Genomic DNA, 17,318 nt, shown 5'->3' with positions numbered 1-17,318 from the left:
TCGGCCTGGCGGGCGTGGCGGCTACCCCTCGCCCCCTCCTAGAGCCAGAAATGCTCTCCTAGTTTCCCCAGGAGGGGTCGGGGCCGGTCTGGCGGGCCTGAAACCTGGAGTCGGGCTGGAGGCCTCCTGCGCGGCTCCCCGGCCGGCTCTCCCCGGCCTCTGATTGGCTCGCTCGCCGTCTCGTCACAATCACTTCCCGGTCACGCCACTGAGGCTCCCGCCGCCGCCGCTTCCCATGGACTACGCGTCCCGTGCGGCTCTGCGGCAGCGGAAGCGGAAGCGAGTACGGAGGTACCAGCTGGTCTCCGTAGGGGGGGTAGGGGGCTCCATGAATGGAAGCGGCGGCGGCGGCGGCGGGAGCGGCCTGAGCTGGGCGCCGGGGCCAGGGCCGGGGGCTGCCCAGGGCCCGCGCCGCTGCATGGGGGCGGCCCGCGGGCCCTGAGAGGAAGGGCAGACGGGCGGGCCGAGATAGGAGGGGCGGGGTCGGGCGGCCGCAGGCCGGAGGCGCGTCGGGCTGGAGCCGGTCACGATGCCCCGAAGGAAGCAAAGCCACCCGCAGCCCGTGAAATGCGAGGGGGTCAAAGGTCAGGGGTCAGGGGCCTTGAGGGGAGAGGAGTGGGGGTGGGGTCAGTGGAGTGGGCTCAGGTCAGGGTGGAGGGGGACTCCTGAGGGATGAAGTGGGCGATCCAGACTCCTAGCTTCCCACCGAGGCACTAAGGTAATCAGAGTGGGTCAGCGAGTACGAGAAGTGTAGTCCACGAGGGCTGGCTCCTGAGGGAGAATCCACAAGCCCCCTCCCCTCTTCAGTGGATACTGAAGACTCCCTCGACGAAGGACCCGGGGCCCTGGTATTGGAGAGTGATTTGCTACTAGGCCAGGATCTGGAGTTTGAGGAGGAAGAGGAAGAGGAGGAAGGCGACGGCAACAGTGACCAGCTCATGGGCTTCGAGAGAGACTCGGAAGGTGGGTTTTCGGGACTTGGTTAAGGATTAGTGGCCGCTGGAGACCCCAGCCCTTCGGGAGGCAGGTTAGAGCACCATTTCCTGCCACAACCGAGAGCTGGTTGCCCTTAACATTTGAGCTAGATGACTTCATTTGTTTAATGGTCCAATCACTTCCATCACTTTGTTGAGGTGAAGTTCTGAGGCCCGGCCAAAGGTGATATGAATAGGAGGGTGGGTGAATCACCTGGAGCAACTGATGAAAAGTAAATGCCCTGTCTCTTCCTAGCCCATTCCTTGTGTGTATTTACTTTTAAGAGAGGTTCAGGGAACCAAAACTCTCTGTAAATCATTCAACCCAGTACTGACGTCTAATTTAACGCCCTTTCACCTGCAGCGTAAGCTCCTTTTGTATTGAGAGGTTTTAGTTTGTCTTTATCCTTCCATGCCCCTCTTCCCTGTGATCTTAGCAGCACCCTACCCTAATTTGCTGCACTAACCTATCCATTTATGCAAGATGTTTTTTGAAAGTCATTGAGGGGACCCATGTAAATATCAATCTGTTCTTTAAGCAGGCAAGTGGTATTACACGCATTACTTTCATTGTCTCCACTTCCCTCCAAATTTTGCCTCAGAGATAGGTTTTATTTTATATCAGCTCTTTACTAAAAGGGGCCTTAGCAATAGGGTTTAGAAAAAGGTCTTGGGGTTCTCTGCCTTTTGTATTTTTACTTTCTTATCTCAAGAATTATATTATTGATTCATTTCAGTCTGTGGTCCACTGTGAGCCCTTGATGCCCATTCAGTGAAACTAGATACAGATCAATTCTACCATCACTAGATTAGTCCAGTCTAAGAGGTAGACAATTCATGTTGAATTTTCAGGAATTACTGCAGGGGAGAACTTGATTCCTAGGAGGGAACTAAAGGGATCATCAAAGCTAAGGGTGGAGCCAAGCAAGTGGGGAGACCATACTGAAAAGGGGAGAGTTTGGAGCCTGATCCTACCCCATGCTGATGTCTCTTCTCATGTCTGTTTCACCAGGAGACTCTCTGGGGGCCAGGCCTGGGCTTCCCTACGGGCTGAGCGACGATGAGTCTGGGGGCGGCCGGGCACTAAGTGCGGAGAGTGAAGTTGAGGAGCCAGCCAGGGGTCCAGGGGAGGCCAGGGGTGAGAGGCCAGGCCCAGCCTGCCAGCTGTGTGGGGGGCCGACAGGTGAGGGGCCGTGTTGTGGGGCAGGAGGGCCGGGTGGGGGGCCCCTGCTGCCCCCACGGCTACTGTACTCATGCCGCCTCTGCACCTTCGTGTCCCACTACTCGAGCCACCTGAAGCGGCACATGCAGACACACAGCGGAGAGAAGCCGTTCCGCTGTGGCCGCTGCCCCTACGCCTCAGCCCAGCTCGTCAACCTGACACGACATACCCGCACCCACACTGGCGAGAAGCCCTACCGCTGTCCCCACTGCCCCTTTGCCTGCAGCAGCCTGGGCAACCTGAGGCGGCATCAGCGTACCCACGCAGGGCCCCCCACTCCTCCCTGCCCGACCTGTGGCTTCCGCTGCTGTGCTCCACGACCAGCCCGGCCTCCCAGTCCCACAGAGCAGGAAGGGGCGGTGCCCCGGCGACCTGAAGGTAAGAGAGACCAGGGACCAAAGACCTTGGGAGATGGGTGGCTGGCCCTAGGAATGCTTGGATTGGATTCATAGCCCAGGTCTTTGTCCCCACAGATGCTCTGCTCCTTCCAGATTTGAGCCTCCATGTGCCACCAGGTGGTGCCAGTTTCCTGCCAGACTGTGGGCAGTTGCGGGGTGAAGGGGAGGGCCTCTGTGGAACTGGATCAGAACCACTGCCAGAGCTGCTATTCCCTTGGACCTGCCGGGGCTGTGGACAAGAGCTGGAGGAGGGTGAGGGTAGTCGGCTGGGAGCTGCCATGTGTGGGCGCTGCATGCGAGGAGAGGCTGGAGGGGGTGCCAGTGGGGGGCCCCAGGGCCCCAGTGACAAAGGCTTTGCCTGTAGCCTCTGCCCCTTTGCCACTCACTATCCCAACCACCTGGCCCGGCACATGAAGACACACAGTGGTGAGAAGCCCTTCCGCTGCGCCCGCTGTCCTTATGCCTCTGCTCATCTGGATAACCTGAAACGGCACCAGCGCGTCCATACAGGAGAGAAGCCCTACAAGTGCCCCCTCTGCCCTTATGCCTGTGGCAATCTGGCCAACCTCAAGCGTCATGGTCGCATCCACTCTGGTGACAAACCTTTTCGGTGTAGCCTTTGCAACTACAGCTGCAACCAGAGCATGAACCTCAAACGTCACATGCTGCGGCACACAGGCGAGAAGCCCTTCCGCTGTACCACCTGCGCCTATACCACGGGCCACTGGGACAACTACAAGCGCCACCAGAAGGTGCATGGCCACGGTGGGGCAGGAGGGCCTGGTCTCTCTGCCTCTGAGGGCTGGGCCCCACCTCATAGCCCACCCTCTGTTTTGAGCTCTCGGGGCCCACCAGCCCTGGGGACTGCTGGCAGCCGGGCTGTCCATACAGACTCACCCTGAACTAGGTCCTTCTTCCCCATGTTTTATACAGACGGACCAGAAGCCACCTTTTTCTCCCCCGCTGGCCAGGGGCTCCACACAGACTAACCTAGGCACTATAAGGACCAGCCCAACCCCATGGGCGGGGGGCCATATGGACCAGGGGGCCTTGCCTTGACTGATGCACTTCACCAGCTCAGTGAGAAGGGCCCTGTATTCACCTCCACTGCTCCCAAGGGCTGTGGACAAACTGGCTGGGGGACTGCCCAGCCTCCCACCTGTTTATTTAACTTATTTCAGTGCTTTATAATAAAGGAAACACTAACAAAGCCATGTCTATGCTGAATTGGCAATGGCAGGCAATTTGGCCTTACCCTTAGCATAGTAGTCCATGCTGTGATGGGGGAAGCAGGGGCAGTGAGAGGGAACCAGAGGTAGGCAGCAATCAGGCTGAGTTTAATGATGGGGAACTGGGCCAGACCAAACGCAGACCTCTGCCCATCCCCTTGGCCTTTGGCCCATGGCCCCAAGAAGCCAGAAGCGGCCCAGAGGGAGTTGTGGTTCCTCCCCAAGGCAGGTAGCCATGGTCCCTTAGACTTTGTGCAAAATACTAAATGCTAATTTGGCATCAAGGGCCAGCTCTGAAAAGAGAAGGGGCAATCCTCTGTGCAGCCAGCCCAGGGGACGAGGAAAGGTAGGTTACAAGGCCCCTGGCCAAGAGAAAAGGGAAGGCAGGAAGGGAGAAGGAAAAGAACCCTCCGCCCCCAGCTTGGGGGACACAGGCACAGGGCAAGTTTCTGTAAATTCCACGGGTAGAGGGCAGACATCCAAGCAGTGGAGATTACAGATCCTCATCTCCAATGCCCTCGAAGGCGAAATTGCCGTGGACATCACTGGCACTGGCATCTGTGCTGGGACTGCCAATTCCCCGCAAGCTCACAGCACTCAGCTTACTCTGTAACAAAGGCAGGGTAGGGTCAGAGAGCTTGAGCATGCAAGATCCCCCAACAAACAGCAACCTCACCAACCCTGGAACTCACTGAGAGTTTGACCATAGATTCCTGGGTGGCATCAGGTGACTCCTGGGGAAGAAGAGGCAGAGATGTCAGAAACTCACTAGGAGAGGCGAGGCAGGGCTGAGAGCCAGGGTTCTGACCAGGAAGTAATACTTACAAGCAGTGGTGGGGACTTCACTGCTTGCTGGCTGTCTGAGCGTCTCAGAGTGCCCCCCACTCGCCGGCGCAGCATCTGGGGACAGATACAAGGTGCCGGTGAGGGCAGGATCACTCCCCCTCTCTCTCAAGAGAAGCCTCACATCTAGGACAAAAGGCCCCCTGCCACCTGCTCACTGCCCAGTCCACACTTGCTGCCTACCTTCCTGATACTGCCGCCCGATTTCTTCACCATCAGTTCATCGACCATGGACTGCAAGCAGATGCTCATCATGATAGCCTGAGGGCAAGAAAGAGTGTCCAGCTTGACAAGAGTGGTCAGTCTGAGCCCAGCAACACTAATGGCTCCCATATTGAGTACTGGAAACCCTACACTTTTATCTAAGGTGCTCCAGAGGAGGCCTGAGGCTAGGTTCACACCTGGGGGCTAGTGATGGTGACCCACTGTAGCCGGTCCTTGCTCATGAGGTATTCAAAAGCCAGTTCCAGGCGCACCTCGCCCCGGCCCCGGCCTGGGCTGCTCGTGCTTCCACTGGGCAATGGCACCTGAGAGAGGAAGGGGAATTAGGCTGAGTTCACTCTGACCAACCTGTCTGGCTCCCTCACCCACTGCAGCCCATACCTAACCTCAAGGCTTGCCAGGCCTCCCCCTCCTACCCCGACTCACAGAGGAGGTGACCCGCCAGCATCGCATGCGGGTGACCCGGAAGGAGCCTTCTCGGAGTTGCTGGCCAGGTAGGCGGAGCTGCAGGCTGAGCTCACTGTTGCCCGCGCTCACCACCACAGGACAGTCCTTTTCTGGGAAGTCAGCCACACAGGCATCAAAGCGCAGGTAGCCATAGTGCCGCAGTGTCTGGGCCAGTCTCAGGAACTGAAAATGGTCATCATGTGGGGGTACATTAGGAGGGGGAATGGGGCAGCGCAGAAAAAGCAACCCCTTGGAGGGAGACAGAGACAGGGCTCACCTCCTTCTTGGAGACTTTCTCTTGCAGAGATTTGAGTTGCCGGTGCTGTTCCTTGGTGACCAAGATCCACCCACGCTCAATATCTGATACTGTCTATAGTAGAGACAAGGGGCAGGCAGTAGGAGGTCCCAGTCAGCAATCAAAGAAAGTGTCTACCATTACCTCTGTCCAGCCTGACCCCTAGCCCCACACTTGAGCGACCTCTTTGCAGTAAGTCCTTGATCTTGTCAGCTTAATAAAAGTAGAGAGAGTAGATACTGTGCCAGCAGCACTGATAGTATTCTAGGAACTTCCCCACAAACTGGGAACAAAGACACGACAGCAGTTTTCTTGGGAGAGTGAGTCACCAGTTACTTTCTTTAGGGGAAGGGTTCTGAGGCACCTCCAAGCTCACCTGAGCATAAAGCAGGTTCAGGCCAACCCGGTTCTCCATGACATCGTCGTCATAGGCAGAGTCCCAATAACTGTGAGGCCAAGGGGTGGAAAGGGGTAATGGGGCTAAGCTGGGGTAAGGCAAGAGGTAGAATGGAAAACGGGCAAAACAGGAGCAATCTGAACTATCAGGGGCTAATGGTATAATGGGAGGAAGCTTGAGAGGCCTGGCAGAAACACCCAGCACTACACCCCCGTGTCCAGATTATTCTGTCTCAATGTGTGGCCCAATAATCCAATCCAGCACAGCACCCTCCCACCCCGCCCCTTCCAGGCCCAGCCCTGACCTCTTCCTCAGCACAATCTTATACTCTTGACTCCGAAGGCTGGTAACAGACACATAAGGCAGCTCAAACTCTTGCAACTTCCGTACAACTATGGGTTTTAAAAAAAAAAGGAAAATGTAGTGAGATTTAAAGGAAGGGAAATCAAGAAAGAAGTGCCCTGAGGCAATGTTCGTTCTGGGGGTGGGAGTAGGGAGTTAGAGGGGTTGCAGACTCATTACTGGAAGTACAAGGAAGCAGTCAAGTCCAGAGAAACTCACAAGAAAAGGCTCCATCCTCTTTTTCTCGAACTAAGAATAGACTAAAGTATCCAATCAAGTCATCTGGAAGATCCAGCTTTGCGGCTACAGCCTGGGGACAGGGATAAAAGTATAGCTCATCATACTGGCTGGTTCCAATCATTCTCCAAGCCCAGGACCCTGGCATGCAGGGGAAGAAGGGGCAGTGCTGAACAAGCGCCTCACCTCCAGGACATCCTCAGTCTGATCTGAAGTTAGCACGTTGATAAGAACTTTCTGCCCGTTGCTGAGCAGCACTTCCAAGGACACTTCCTCTGTGGGGACCTGCTGTGTCTCCTGTTGTGAGCACACATGGGGATGGGAGGCACTGTCTTGTCCCTTGCCTTGACCTATGCCCAACTCTATTTCTAGGTCCCTTGTGTATCTTTATTCTCAGTTGCTTAAATACAGGCTGGGATTTCTTTGATTTCATAGAAACAGAAACAGAAGAAGTTCCATTCCATTAAAAAAGATGACTTCTCTGTTATTAAGATGACATGGCCTGGCCTGGTGTGGTGGCTCATGCCTGCAATCCCAGCACTTTGGGAGGCCGAGGCAGGTGGATCACCTGAGGTCAGGAGTTCGAGACCTGCCTGGCCAACATGGCAAAACCCCGTCTCCACTAAAAATACAAAAATTAGCTGGACATGGTGGCAGGCACCTGTAATTCCAGCTACTTGGGAGGCTGAGGCAGGAGAATCACTTGAACCTGGGAGGCAGAGGTTGCAGTGAGCTGAGATTGCACCACTGCACTCCAGCCTGTGCAACAGACCAAGACTCTGTTTCAAAAAAATAAAAGACATGACCTTCCACAGCAAGGTCCTTTCCTTAAATCTTGGTCCCACCCAAAGTCCTTACCTGTTGTGCCCGACGCAGGAAACTGTTGAACGTCTCGCTGCTCCCAAGCAATGGGTCTTGCCGAACTATGAGAACAAGAGAATGATATTATAGGAACTTAGGACTCACTCTTGGCTCCCCAGTCCTCCTCTCAGTAGGTTCCCCCGACCCCATTTCCTGGGCTGATGGTGGCCTGCCACATCCCCCAGCTGGCCTCACCTCACTCACTGTTTGCATAAATTCTTCACCTGCCCCACCCTTGGCTGCCATCTAGGTGAGTCCAGTCTATAGAACTAGGGAAATAACAATGATGTTAATCTAAAGCACATCAGATACAAATTAAGTTCTCTCCACTGATCTTAATTTAAGACTAGTGTTATACTACTATTTCTCATAGATGTTAGTGCCCAAATTGTTCTGCTAGTACATAGAGTTACACATCCTCATAGACTATTTACTTTGCTAGTTGCATAACAGATCAAACAAGAGGCTTCCTAGATCTAGAAATTAAATCAGGCCCTTTTACAGAACCAGCTGTTTTTAAGTCTCTCCCCATAGTCCTCAATATAGTCAACCTAGTTTCCTGCAACCACTCACCAGCTTGCATGTACTTCTCTAACTGCTCTCTCCTCTGTTCTACCTCAGCAGGAGTCAGAGAGAAAAGCTTCTTTGGGGGGAATGCAGGAAGTACATTGGCCCCATACTCCTTCCGAAGCTATTTAGAGAAAGAGATACAACCCTTCACATAAACACAGAAAATGAGATGAGGCAATCTACATACGCTCATAATGTTCTCTTGGGTGCCCCTCCCTTCCCTCAGTCCCTGCTCCCCTGTCTACCCTGGTCATCTGAGAAACAATTCTTTTGACAGAGGTAGCATCTCAAGGGAGCTGTCCAGCTGTTCTCTATCTTATTGTGTACAAGTCAGCCCCTCCACAGTATGGGGAGGATTTGTACTGGGCCGGGACCTATAGGGAGCCCACTGACCACCTAGCAAGACTGTTCACTGAACCCTCACAGGAAGGAAAGGGCTTTATAAAGTGCACAGTTAATAGCATTAAGTCTGTTCACAAGGTATCTTAGGACTTAAAGGGACTTTGCAGATCAAAGAATCCATCTTTCAGGTGTAGAAACCGAGGCCCAAAGAAATCAGGTAACAGCCGGGTACCATGGCTCATGCCTGTAATCCCAGCATCTTGGGAGGCCAAGGTGGGTGGATCACCTGAGGTCAGGAGTTTGAGACCAACCTGGCCAACATAGTGAAACCCTGTCTCTACTAAAAATACAAAAATTAGCTGGGTGTGACGGCAGGCGCCTGTAATCCCAGCTTTCTTGGGAGGCTAAGGCAGGAGAATCGCTTGAACCCAGGAGGCAGAGCCGAGATTGTGAGCCGAGATCGTGCCACTGCACTCCAGCCTGGGCAACAAGAGGGAAACTCCGTCTCAAAAAAAAAAAAAAAAAAATCAGGTAACTTCCTCAGGGTTGCACAACTAATTACCAGTAGAACTCTACTGAGTTAAATAGAGTTCATGATCTGGTAAGAAAGGAGGAGAAACATTGCATCACAGATACATAACGATAATTGGCACAGCTAAACACAGTGAAACGAGCAGAAGAACACAAAAGGAAATCGGTGAATCGTTTGTATCAGCGGGGAAAATAATTTCAAGTTGCAGCTCAGATGACAGAAGGAATGTGCTTTGACAGCCTAGGTGGAGGTAGTCGGGGGGAAGGGTTGGTTTGCCCATGCAGGGGTAAAGGCTACTAGGGCAGTAAGACAGGACAGAGAACCAGGATATAAGGACAGGAAGGGGCAGTTGTTGCGCGGACATTAAGCTTCTTAGGGAGTTGCCGGAAATGTCAAACAAGATAAACCAGGACCCTTCCCTGTGGCAGTGATTAAAGGGGAACTACAGTCTACAGGAACAAGAAGAGCGGGTAAAGGGAGACACTGATGCCCACGTGTAGGGAAGGGCTTGAAGCTGTCTCAAGGCAGGGGTGCTAGTCCCACCTGCTCGTGCAGCCCCAGGAGCTGGCTGTAGCGCACCCGACAGTGCAGGACTCCATTCACGTGAATGTTATAGGCCTGAGGACACAAAAGTAGTCAAGCATTTTAGGGTTGCGGTCTGAGCAACCCCCTTGAGAACCCTGGCCGGAAGTTGCCTGGCAACTCCGCCTGAGTAACGCGCTAATCTCCCGAGGGTTAGTTCGCTTGTTTTCCCCAGGGCCAGGTCCCAAAGCTGAAGAGCCAGTCCAGGGGAAATTCGGACGTTTGTGTTGCAGTCTCCCTGCCCAAGAGGCCAGTGACGCCCACCAGGGCAGCTGCGGCCTAGCTCCAGGAGGCGACCAGGCCTAAGGGCCTACCCTACAGGAGCTCGGGCGACCAATCACACACACGAGATGAGCTCCCAGAGAGGCCGTCGGGAGTCGGCGGCCCAGGACCAGGCCCGAAGGCTGGCGGTCAGGCCTCGGAGGCCGCTCCGAGAAGTCTCGGGCCCGTTATCCCCGCCCCTGCCCGGCCCGGCTCCGGCCGCTCCTCACCACGTAAGCGGAGCCGCCGCTGTCCCCGCTGCGGGACTCGGTTTCGGGAATGGAAAAGTGCATGTTCCCTACGGCACGGCCCAGCCGGGCTCCGGACTGTGAGGGCCGCAGCGGCTCTGCACGCTCTCCCTCCGCTGCTCAGCGAGTCCCCGCAGCCTCACTCGCCATTTTGGGAGCCCTGCGATCCGATGTGGGAAGGCGGTGGGACGTCGGTTCTGGGACGCAGTAGCCCGGGCATGCTGGGAACTGTAGTCTAAAGGGCAAGAGCCGCCTCTCGGGACAAGGAGCCCAAAGTGGAGTTGGCCCTCATTGCAACCCGTAGTGCGGGGCGGGGCCCCGGGGCCCGTCAGAAATTGTAGTTCTATTAGGGCTGCGCGTCTTGCTTCGGCGGCTCAGCCTCCAGCCCAGGTGGCGCTGTGGGCCCAGCGGCCACGGAGCGAGGCAGCCAGGCGGCTCCGTGACCAGGCGGGCGGAGCCTAGGACTGAGGGCGATGGCTGCTGTGGCCGTGGCTGTTCGCGAGGGTGAGTGAAGAGCCAGGCTTGCCTACGGGTACGAGGGCCGACGAGCTCTGGACAGCTAGTGCCCGGCCCTGAGCGCCTTGGGCCCCGCCGCTCCGTTCCAGCGCCACGCTGGGCGCCGGTCTACACAGTCTCTAGCGCAGTCCTGCGCCGTGCACCGGCTGGTTCCTGTGAGGAGGATCGGTGACCCCTCCTTTCCTTTGATCCACCGCGCAGTGCGTCCCCACGCGGATCTTTGGCTCACCTCGCGCCTGCCGGCGGAGCCATGGTCATGCTAACCCAGCAGCCGGCTGCGCCGAGTGCTAGTGCCCCCAAGCCCTCCCGGAGTCTGTCTGGCTCACTTTGTGCCCTGTTTTCTGATGCAGACTCGGGATCCGGGATGAAGGCGGAGCTTCGCCCTGGGCCTGGGGTAAGTGAGGCTTCCCTCCCAAGCCGCCTGCCAAGCGCTACGCAGGAGGTTGTGCCAGCTTTATTCCGTCCCAGCTCCCATCGCGTGTCAGTTTATTTCTCAGTAAAGCCAGGAGATTTTACAGAGGTCTTGCAACTCTAGCGATATATGATTCTGTCCCTGGAGGAGAAACGTCAGTCTCTGTGGATGTAAGCTTGTAACAGGTAGCTTGTGGAAGTTAGGGAGAACTAGGGATTTAACCATGTACTCTTGTAAGCATCCAATAGTGTTTGTTCCCCTTTGGAATTGTTGGGGAAGAGCAGTATCCTATGTCTGTGTCTCAGGCAGTGGGGAGGGAAATGACCAAAGAAGAGAAGCTGCAGCTTCGGAAGGAAAAGAAACAGCAGAAGAAGAAACGGAAGGAAGAAAAGGGGGCAGAACCAGAAACTGGCTCTGCTGTATCTGCAGCCCAATGTCAAGGTGCGGGGTCTTTTTTAAAGGGCTGGGGTGTGGAGCTGGTAGAGGGATGTGGTGGGAGAGAGAAGGGAGAGACAGGATAAAGTTGATTTGAGCAAGTGTGTAAAGCAAAGAGGTTTACAAGGAGAGAAGCTAGTTTTAGCTGGGGCACGGATATCACCTGCCTGCAGGTTGGGCACCTTTTTTTTTTTGATGCTTTTAGTAGGCCCAACCAGAGAACTGCCAGAATCGGGCATTCAGTTGGGCACTCCTGGGGAGAAAGTTACAGCTGGTCGGAGTAAGGCTGAACTTCGGGCTGAGCGTCGAGCCAAGCAGGAGGCAGAGCGGGCCCTGAAACAGGCAAGAAAAGGGGAACAAGGAGGACCACCTCCTAAGGCCAGCCCCAGCACAGCTGGAGAGACCCCCTCAGGTATCTTCCCTTCATTTTAAGACCTCCCTTACTCCTAATTCTAACACCAGCTCAGGCTGCCCTGTAGTAGAACAGCTCTCCCCTCTCATTCTCACCTTGGGACCCAGAGTTCTGAATTCTTCCCATCATCCTATCCCTATTTCCTTTTCTACTCTATTCTCCCTGTTTTCCCCACCTCATCCTGTTTTTCTTGATGCCCCTTATATCCTAAGAGCAAATTACACATTTCAAGACCTACAGTGTCCTGAAAACATGATCATTATCTTTCAGGAGTGAAGCGTCTCCCTGAGTACCCTCAGGTTGATGACCTACTTCTGAGAAGGCTTGTTAAAAAACCAGAGCGTCAACAGGTAGGAAGTGGGTTTGGTGCCTGGGTAGAAAGGGACTAGGGAAATGGACTGGAGGGAGGAAAGGTGCTGGGTGCAAAGTGAGAAGGATGGGTGCTTGGGTCAGAGTAGTCTTACTGTTCACTTCCTTTCTAGCTTTATCCCATCATTTTTAAACTCTGGGCCATTGGTCCTGTTTCCTTGTTTTGTCAAGGTTCCTACACGAAAGGATTATGGATCCAAAGTCAGTCTCTTCTCTCACCTACCCCAGTACAGCAGACAAAACTCTCTGACCCAGTTTATGAGGTAGGATCCTATGAGATTGTCATAACTTTTGAGTCTGAGGAGTTTTAGTAAGTCAGTGTTGAAAGTGTCTAGTAAGGTGGGCTCTGCAGGAAGAAGTATGAACCCAAGGCAGAACTGTAGAAGTGGGGAAATCTGCTAGTGAAGGAAGTTCCTTTTCATCAGGGGCGGGTGGGCAGGGCAGTAGATGCTCAAGCTCCCTTTCGAAGTATGTGACACCGCCATCCCATCAGCATCCCATCCTCTGTGATCCACCCAGCCATGGTGCGACTCGGCCTGCAGTACTCCCAGGGCCTGGTCAGTGGCTCCAATGCCCGGTGTATTGCCCTGCTTCGTGCCTTGCAGCAGGTATGTCCTATCCTGTTCTCTCTTACGATCCAACCCCACCTCCCCCAACACTACCCCAGCTTCTCTGTCACCCAAGGTCACCTCTGGGGGACAGGGAATACTCCCACCCTCAGAACATTTTCCTCAGTGAAGCTTATCCCCAGCCCCCGTTCAGAGATCTTTATTAAGGGGCGTTTTGCAGATCACCTTGTGTACCCTGTAGGTGATTCGGGATTACACAACACCACCCAATGAAGAACTCTCCAGGGATCTAGTGAATAAACTAAAACCCTACATGAGGTAGGGATAACACTATAAGTCCACTCCCACCTCACCCAATCTTTGTCTTGTACTCTTTTTCCTGCTTTTCTATCTCTATTTTCATTTTCTGTTCTGTTTTCTTTTTAAAGACTTTTTTTTTAATGTGAAACCTTTGTAAGTTGTGAAGAGTTGCACAGATGTAAGGTATTGCTGTTGTATTACAGCTTCCTGACTCAGTGCCGTCCCCTGTCAGCGAGCATGCACAACGCCATCAAGTTCCTTAACAAGGAAATCACCAGTGTGGGCAGTTCCAAGCGGGAAGAGGAGGTGATGAGTATGAGAAATAAGGAAGGCATGCACCTGTGGGTAGAATTAAGAAACATGTTCAAAACCCCCGGGAAGGCCAACATAAGCCTTTTTTTTTTTTTTGCCCTAGTCAAGGGTTAAGGAAGGGTTTGGGCATTCTGACTTGTGCCATCTCTGGGCCCTCTATGGGCCTGTCATCATACACATATTCAAGCACCTGGCATGATCATCATTGGGATAAAAGTGTCCATTTCTTGTTCACTAAGGATTTTGCTCCATTTAGGCCAAGTCAGAACTTCAAGCAGCCATTGATCGGTATGTGCAAGAGAAGATTGTGCTTGCAGCTCAGGCAATTTCACGCTTTGCTTACCAGAAGATCAGTAATGGAGATGTGATCCTGGTATATGGATGGTATGATCCAGACCCTGTGACTGAGCAAATTGGGGAGTTGGAATGATCTGAAGAAGGGACTACCCATTTGCCTTTGGGAATAAGTTGGGAATAAGTTAGTCATCAGTTACTGACGTTTATAAATGAATCCTCCTCTTCATTCACTCTAGCTCATCTCTGGTATCACGAATTCTTCAGGAGGCTTGGACAGAGGGCCGGCGATTTCGGGTGGTAGTGGTGGACAGCCGGCCATGGCTGGAAGGAAGGCACACGCTACATTCTCTAGTCCGTGCTGGTGTCCCAGCCTCCTACCTGCTGATTCCTGCAGCCTCCTATGTGCTCCCAGAGGTGAGTACAGAGGAAAAGGACTCCAAAGTTGGAGGTAAAAAGGTGTAGTAGTACAGACATAATCTCACCTTCTCAAAGTTAGTTTTGTTTTTGTTTTGAGATAAGGATGGAGTACAGTGGCGTGAGCACAGCTCACTGCAGTCTTGACCTCCTGGGCTCAGGTGATCTTCCCACCTCCACCTCTGAGTAGCTGGGACTACTGGTGTGCACCACCACGCCCAGCTAGTTTTTATTTTTCTTGTGGGGATGGGATATTGCTATGTTGCCCAGGCTGGAACTCCTGGGCTCAAGCAGTTCCCCTGTCTCGGCCTCCCAAAGTACTGGGATTATAGGCATGAGCCACTGTGCCCAGCCACAATTATTTAAAAGTATTAGAATTATATAGTCCTGGCTTGGCGCCATGGCTCACGCCTGCAATCTCAGCACTTTGGGGGTCCAACGCAGGAGGATCACTTGAGCCCAGGAGTTCAAGACCAGTCTGCTCAACATAATGAGACCCTGTCTCCACACACACATACACACACAAACATACAAAATTAGCTGGGCATGGTGCATGCGCATGTAGTTCCAGCTGCATGCTGAGATGGGAGGATTGCTTGAGCCCAGGAGGTTGAGGCTGCAGTGAGCTGTGATTGCACCACTGCACTCCAGCCTGGGCGACAGAGTGAAACCCTGTGTCAAGACAAAAAAAATTACATAGCTCTGTTTATATTTAATTGGAAAAACACTGACAGTATGTTACAGCAGTTTAGCTATTGCAAAAACATTACATGAAACTAGCAACCAGGAAGAGAGAACAAGACAAAAGTAACTTCAAAGTTTAGTTTTCCTGTGGGAGATTTGGTGGGTCAGTGGTCAGGTGTTTTCACAGAGGAAGAGCCATCATTAAGATGTTTTCACAGAAGAAAAGCCATCATTAAGATTTATTACTTGCCAGGCCGGGCGCGGTGGCTCAAGCCTGTAATCCCAGCACTTTGGGAGGCCAAGACGGGCGGATCACGAGGTCAGGAGATCGAGACCATCCTGGCTGACACGGTGAAACCCCGTCTCTACTAAAAATACAAAAAACTAGCCGGGCGAGGTGGCGGCGCCTGTAGTCCCAGCTACTCGGGAGGCTGAGGCAGGAGAATGGCGTGAACCCGGGGGGCGGAGCTTGCAGTGAGCTGAGATCTGGCCACTGCACTCCAGCCTGGGTGACAGAGCGAGACTCCGTCTCAAAAAAAAAAAAAAAAAAAAAAAAAGATTTATTACTTGCCAGGCCCAGTGGGTCACGCCTGTAATCCTATCTCTTTGGGAGTCTGAGGCAGGAAAATCAGCTGAGGCTGGGAGTTTGAGACCAGCCTGACCAATGTGGAGAAACCCCGTCTCTACTAAAAAAAACAAAAAATCAGCTGGAAGTGGTGGTGCATGCCTGTAATCCCAGCTACTGTGGAGGCTGAGGCAGCAGAATCACTTGAACCCAGGAGGCGGAGGTTGTGGTGAGCTGAGATCCACTGCACTCCAGCCTGGGCTACAAAAGTGAAACTTGGTCTCAGAAAACAAAAAGATTTATTACTTGTCTCTTTGTTTTTGTTTCCTTCCCTTCTTTTCACAGGTGTTGAGTTTTTTTTTCTTTTTTGAGATGGCATCTCGCTCTGTCGCCCAGGCTGGAGTGCAGTGGTGCGATCTCGGCTCACTGCAAACTCCACCTCCCGGGTTTATGCCATTCTCCCGCCTCAGCCTCCCGAGTAGCCGGGACTACAGGCGCCCGCCACCTCACCCAGCTAGTTTTTTGTATTTTTTCAGTAGAGACGGGGTTTCACCATGTTAGCCAGGATGGTCTCGATCTCCTGACCTCATGATCCACCCGTCTCGGCCTCCCAAAGTGCTGGGATTACAGGCTTGAGCCACCGCGCCCGGCCATATTGAGATTTATTACTTGTCTTAATGTTGCTATCCTGTAAGTAGGGGACTTTATTTTGCATTGATACAACAATGACATTTTTTCTCTTCCCCTTCTCCTGTGAAACAAACAGGTTTCCAAGGTGCTATTAGGAGCTCATGCACTCTTGGCCAACGGGTCTGTGATGTCACGGGTAGGGACAGCACAGTTAGCCCTGGTGGCTCGAGCCCATAATGTACCAGTGCTGGTTTGCTGTGAAACATACAAGTTCTGTGAGCGTGTGCAGACCGATGCCTTTGTCTCTAATGAGCTAGGTAAGTAGGGCAAAAGAGAAGCCTCCAGCTAGCTATGAAGACTTGAGAGGGAGAGAGAGGGGCAGATAAACTAGAACTTCTTTTCTGAAAGAACGTAATGGGTACACCTTCCATTGCAGATGACCCTGATGATCTGCAGTGTAAACGGGGAGAACATGTCGCACTGGCTAACTGGCAGAACCACGCGTCCCTACGGTTGTTGAATCTAGTCTATGATGTGACTCCCCCAGAGCTTGTGGATCTGGTGATCACAGAGCTGGGGATGATCCCTTGCAGTTCTGTACCTGTTGTTCTACGAGTCAAGAGCAGTGACCAGTGAGGGGGGAAACACAGGGTTAATAAATGCCATAGTCCCTACCCTCAGCAACTCTGCTGCCTTTGTTTCTCTTTTAGCATCTCCACCACTTAAGTTAGGAGTCCAGACTCCACAACCCCTTTTATCACCTGCTACTAACCTCAGACCTTTGTGAAGACCTGCTCAGGTAACTAGCTCCATGCCAGTGCGTTGGGGCTAACCTGAAGGTCCGTATAATAAAGAACCAAAACTACCCAAATCAATCATTCACTGAGCATCTACATGCCAGACACTAAACTAGGTATGAGGAGGAATATGAGAACAAGTAGTCCTGGGCTGGGTGCAGTGACTCATTCCTGTAATCTCAGCATTTTGGGAGGCTAAGGCAGGGGGATTGTTTGAACCCAGAGGTTTGAGACCAGCCTGGGCAACATAGCAATCCTGTCTCTGCAAAAAATAAAAATTAGCTGGGCATGGTTGTGCTCATCTGTTGTCCCAGCTACTCAGGAGGCTGAAGCAGGAGGATTGCTTGAGCCCAAGAGGTAGAGGCTGCAGTAAGCCATGATCGTACCACTGAACTCCAGCCTGGGTGACAGAGTGAGACCCTGTCTCAAAAGAGTCCTAACCTTATAAATTAGCATTGGTTGAATACTTACTGTGTGTCAGAAACTGTTCTGAACCCATTCCTACCCATTTAGGAAGATTAATGCAACTCTATGAAGGCTGGGCGCGGTGGCTCATGCCTGTAATCCCAGCACTTTGGGAGGCCGAGGCAGGCAGATCACCTAA

The 17,318-nt window shown here is 53.0% G+C and overlaps 3 protein-coding genes across 8 annotated transcripts; 2 read left to right on the top strand and 1 right to left on the bottom strand.

Moving 5' to 3' along the window:
* The first annotated feature begins 263 nt into the window (after positions 1-263).
* On the top strand, positions 264-3,808 carry ZNF513 (zinc finger protein 513). The gene is made up of 4 exons (XM_010371224.2): positions 264-584; positions 808-963; positions 1,987-2,574; positions 2,670-3,808. Exons 1-4 carry the CDS (start codon positions 530-532, stop codon positions 3,494-3,496), a joined length of 1,626 nt encoding a protein of 541 aa, XP_010369526.2. The 5' UTR covers positions 264-529; the 3' UTR covers positions 3,497-3,808.
* A 102-nt stretch (positions 3,809-3,910) lies between these two features.
* On the bottom strand, positions 3,911-10,280 carry SNX17 (sorting nexin 17). The gene is made up of 15 exons (XM_010371225.2): positions 9,985-10,280; positions 9,455-9,529; positions 8,041-8,158; positions 7,465-7,529; positions 6,793-6,903; positions 6,589-6,679; positions 6,332-6,419; positions 6,007-6,076; positions 5,613-5,705; positions 5,315-5,518; positions 5,068-5,193; positions 4,850-4,927; positions 4,649-4,723; positions 4,516-4,557; positions 3,911-4,430 (listed from the first exon to the last, which is right to left on the bottom strand). The coding sequence occupies exons 1-15, from the start codon at positions 10,045-10,047 to the stop codon at positions 4,317-4,319; spliced, it is 1,413 nt and encodes a 470-aa protein (XP_010369527.1). The 5' UTR covers positions 10,048-10,280; the 3' UTR covers positions 3,911-4,316.
* A 24-nt stretch (positions 10,281-10,304) lies between these two features.
* EIF2B4 (eukaryotic translation initiation factor 2B subunit delta) lies at positions 10,305-16,601 on the top strand. 6 transcript variants are annotated; one of them, XM_010371227.2, is made up of 13 exons: positions 10,305-10,506; positions 10,869-10,912; positions 11,236-11,371; positions 11,571-11,777; positions 12,048-12,127; positions 12,318-12,409; positions 12,640-12,754; positions 12,957-13,033; positions 13,219-13,321; positions 13,584-13,711; positions 13,861-14,038; positions 16,054-16,234; positions 16,354-16,601. In XM_010371227.2, exons 1-13 carry the CDS (start codon positions 10,476-10,478, stop codon positions 16,551-16,553), a joined length of 1,572 nt encoding a protein of 523 aa, XP_010369529.1. In that variant the 5' UTR covers positions 10,305-10,475; the 3' UTR covers positions 16,554-16,601. The 6 variants fall into 6 exon arrangements, with proteins under 6 accessions (XP_010369529.1, XP_030777157.1, XP_010369530.1 ...); XM_030921297.1 differs by having other exon boundaries at positions 10,334-10,506; positions 12,666-12,754; XM_010371228.2 differs by having other exon boundaries at positions 10,334-10,506; positions 11,574-11,777; positions 16,354-16,598.
* Positions 16,602-17,318: the final 717 nt, after the last annotated feature.

The sequence above is a fragment of the Rhinopithecus roxellana genome, chromosome 17 (genome assembly GCF_007565055.1).
Source record: "Rhinopithecus roxellana isolate Shanxi Qingling chromosome 17, ASM756505v1, whole genome shotgun sequence".
In the NCBI taxonomy this organism is placed as follows: domain Eukaryota; kingdom Metazoa; phylum Chordata; class Mammalia; order Primates; family Cercopithecidae; genus Rhinopithecus; species Rhinopithecus roxellana.
Note: the sequence above shows the minus strand (reverse complement) of the source record. Positions and strands in the feature narration are given on the sequence as shown.

What these genes read in the sequence shown, in the direction of transcription:
- ZNF513 (XM_010371224.2), top strand. Translation starts at nt 530, where the DNA reads ATGCCCCGAAGGAAGCAAAGCCACCCGCAGCCCGTGAAATGCGAGGGG. An exon ending in CTTCGAGAGAGACTCGGAAG is followed by an intron (nt 964 to 1,986) that starts GTGGGTTTTCGG and finishes CTGTTTCACCAG; the next exon opens with GAGACTCTCTGGGGGCCAGG. An exon ending in GGTGCCCCGGCGACCTGAAG is followed by an intron (nt 2,575 to 2,669) that starts GTAAGAGAGACC and finishes TTGTCCCCACAG; the next exon opens with ATGCTCTGCTCCTTCCAGAT.
- SNX17 (XM_010371225.2), bottom strand. Translation starts at nt 10,047, where the DNA reads ATGCACTTTTCCATTCCCGAAACCGAGTCCCGCAGCGGGGACAGCGGC. An exon ending in AGAGGATGGAGCCTTTTCTT is followed by an intron (nt 6,420 to 6,588) that starts GTGAGTTTCTCT and finishes TAAAACCCATAG; the next exon opens with TTGTACGGAAGTTGCAAGAG. An exon ending in AGAAAGTCTCCAAGAAGGAG is followed by an intron (nt 5,519 to 5,612) that starts GTGAGCCCTGTC and finishes GACCATTTTCAG; the next exon opens with TTCCTGAGACTGGCCCAGAC.
- EIF2B4 (XM_030921296.1), top strand. Translation starts at nt 10,769, where the DNA reads ATGGTCATGCTAACCCAGCAGCCGGCTGCGCCGAGTGCTAGTGCCCCC. An exon ending in AAACTAAAACCCTACATGAG is followed by an intron (nt 13,034 to 13,218) that starts GTAGGGATAACA and finishes GTTGTATTACAG; the next exon opens with CTTCCTGACTCAGTGCCGTC. An exon ending in GTTCCAAGCGGGAAGAGGAG is followed by an intron (nt 13,322 to 13,583) that starts GTGATGAGTATG and finishes TGCTCCATTTAG; the next exon opens with GCCAAGTCAGAACTTCAAGC.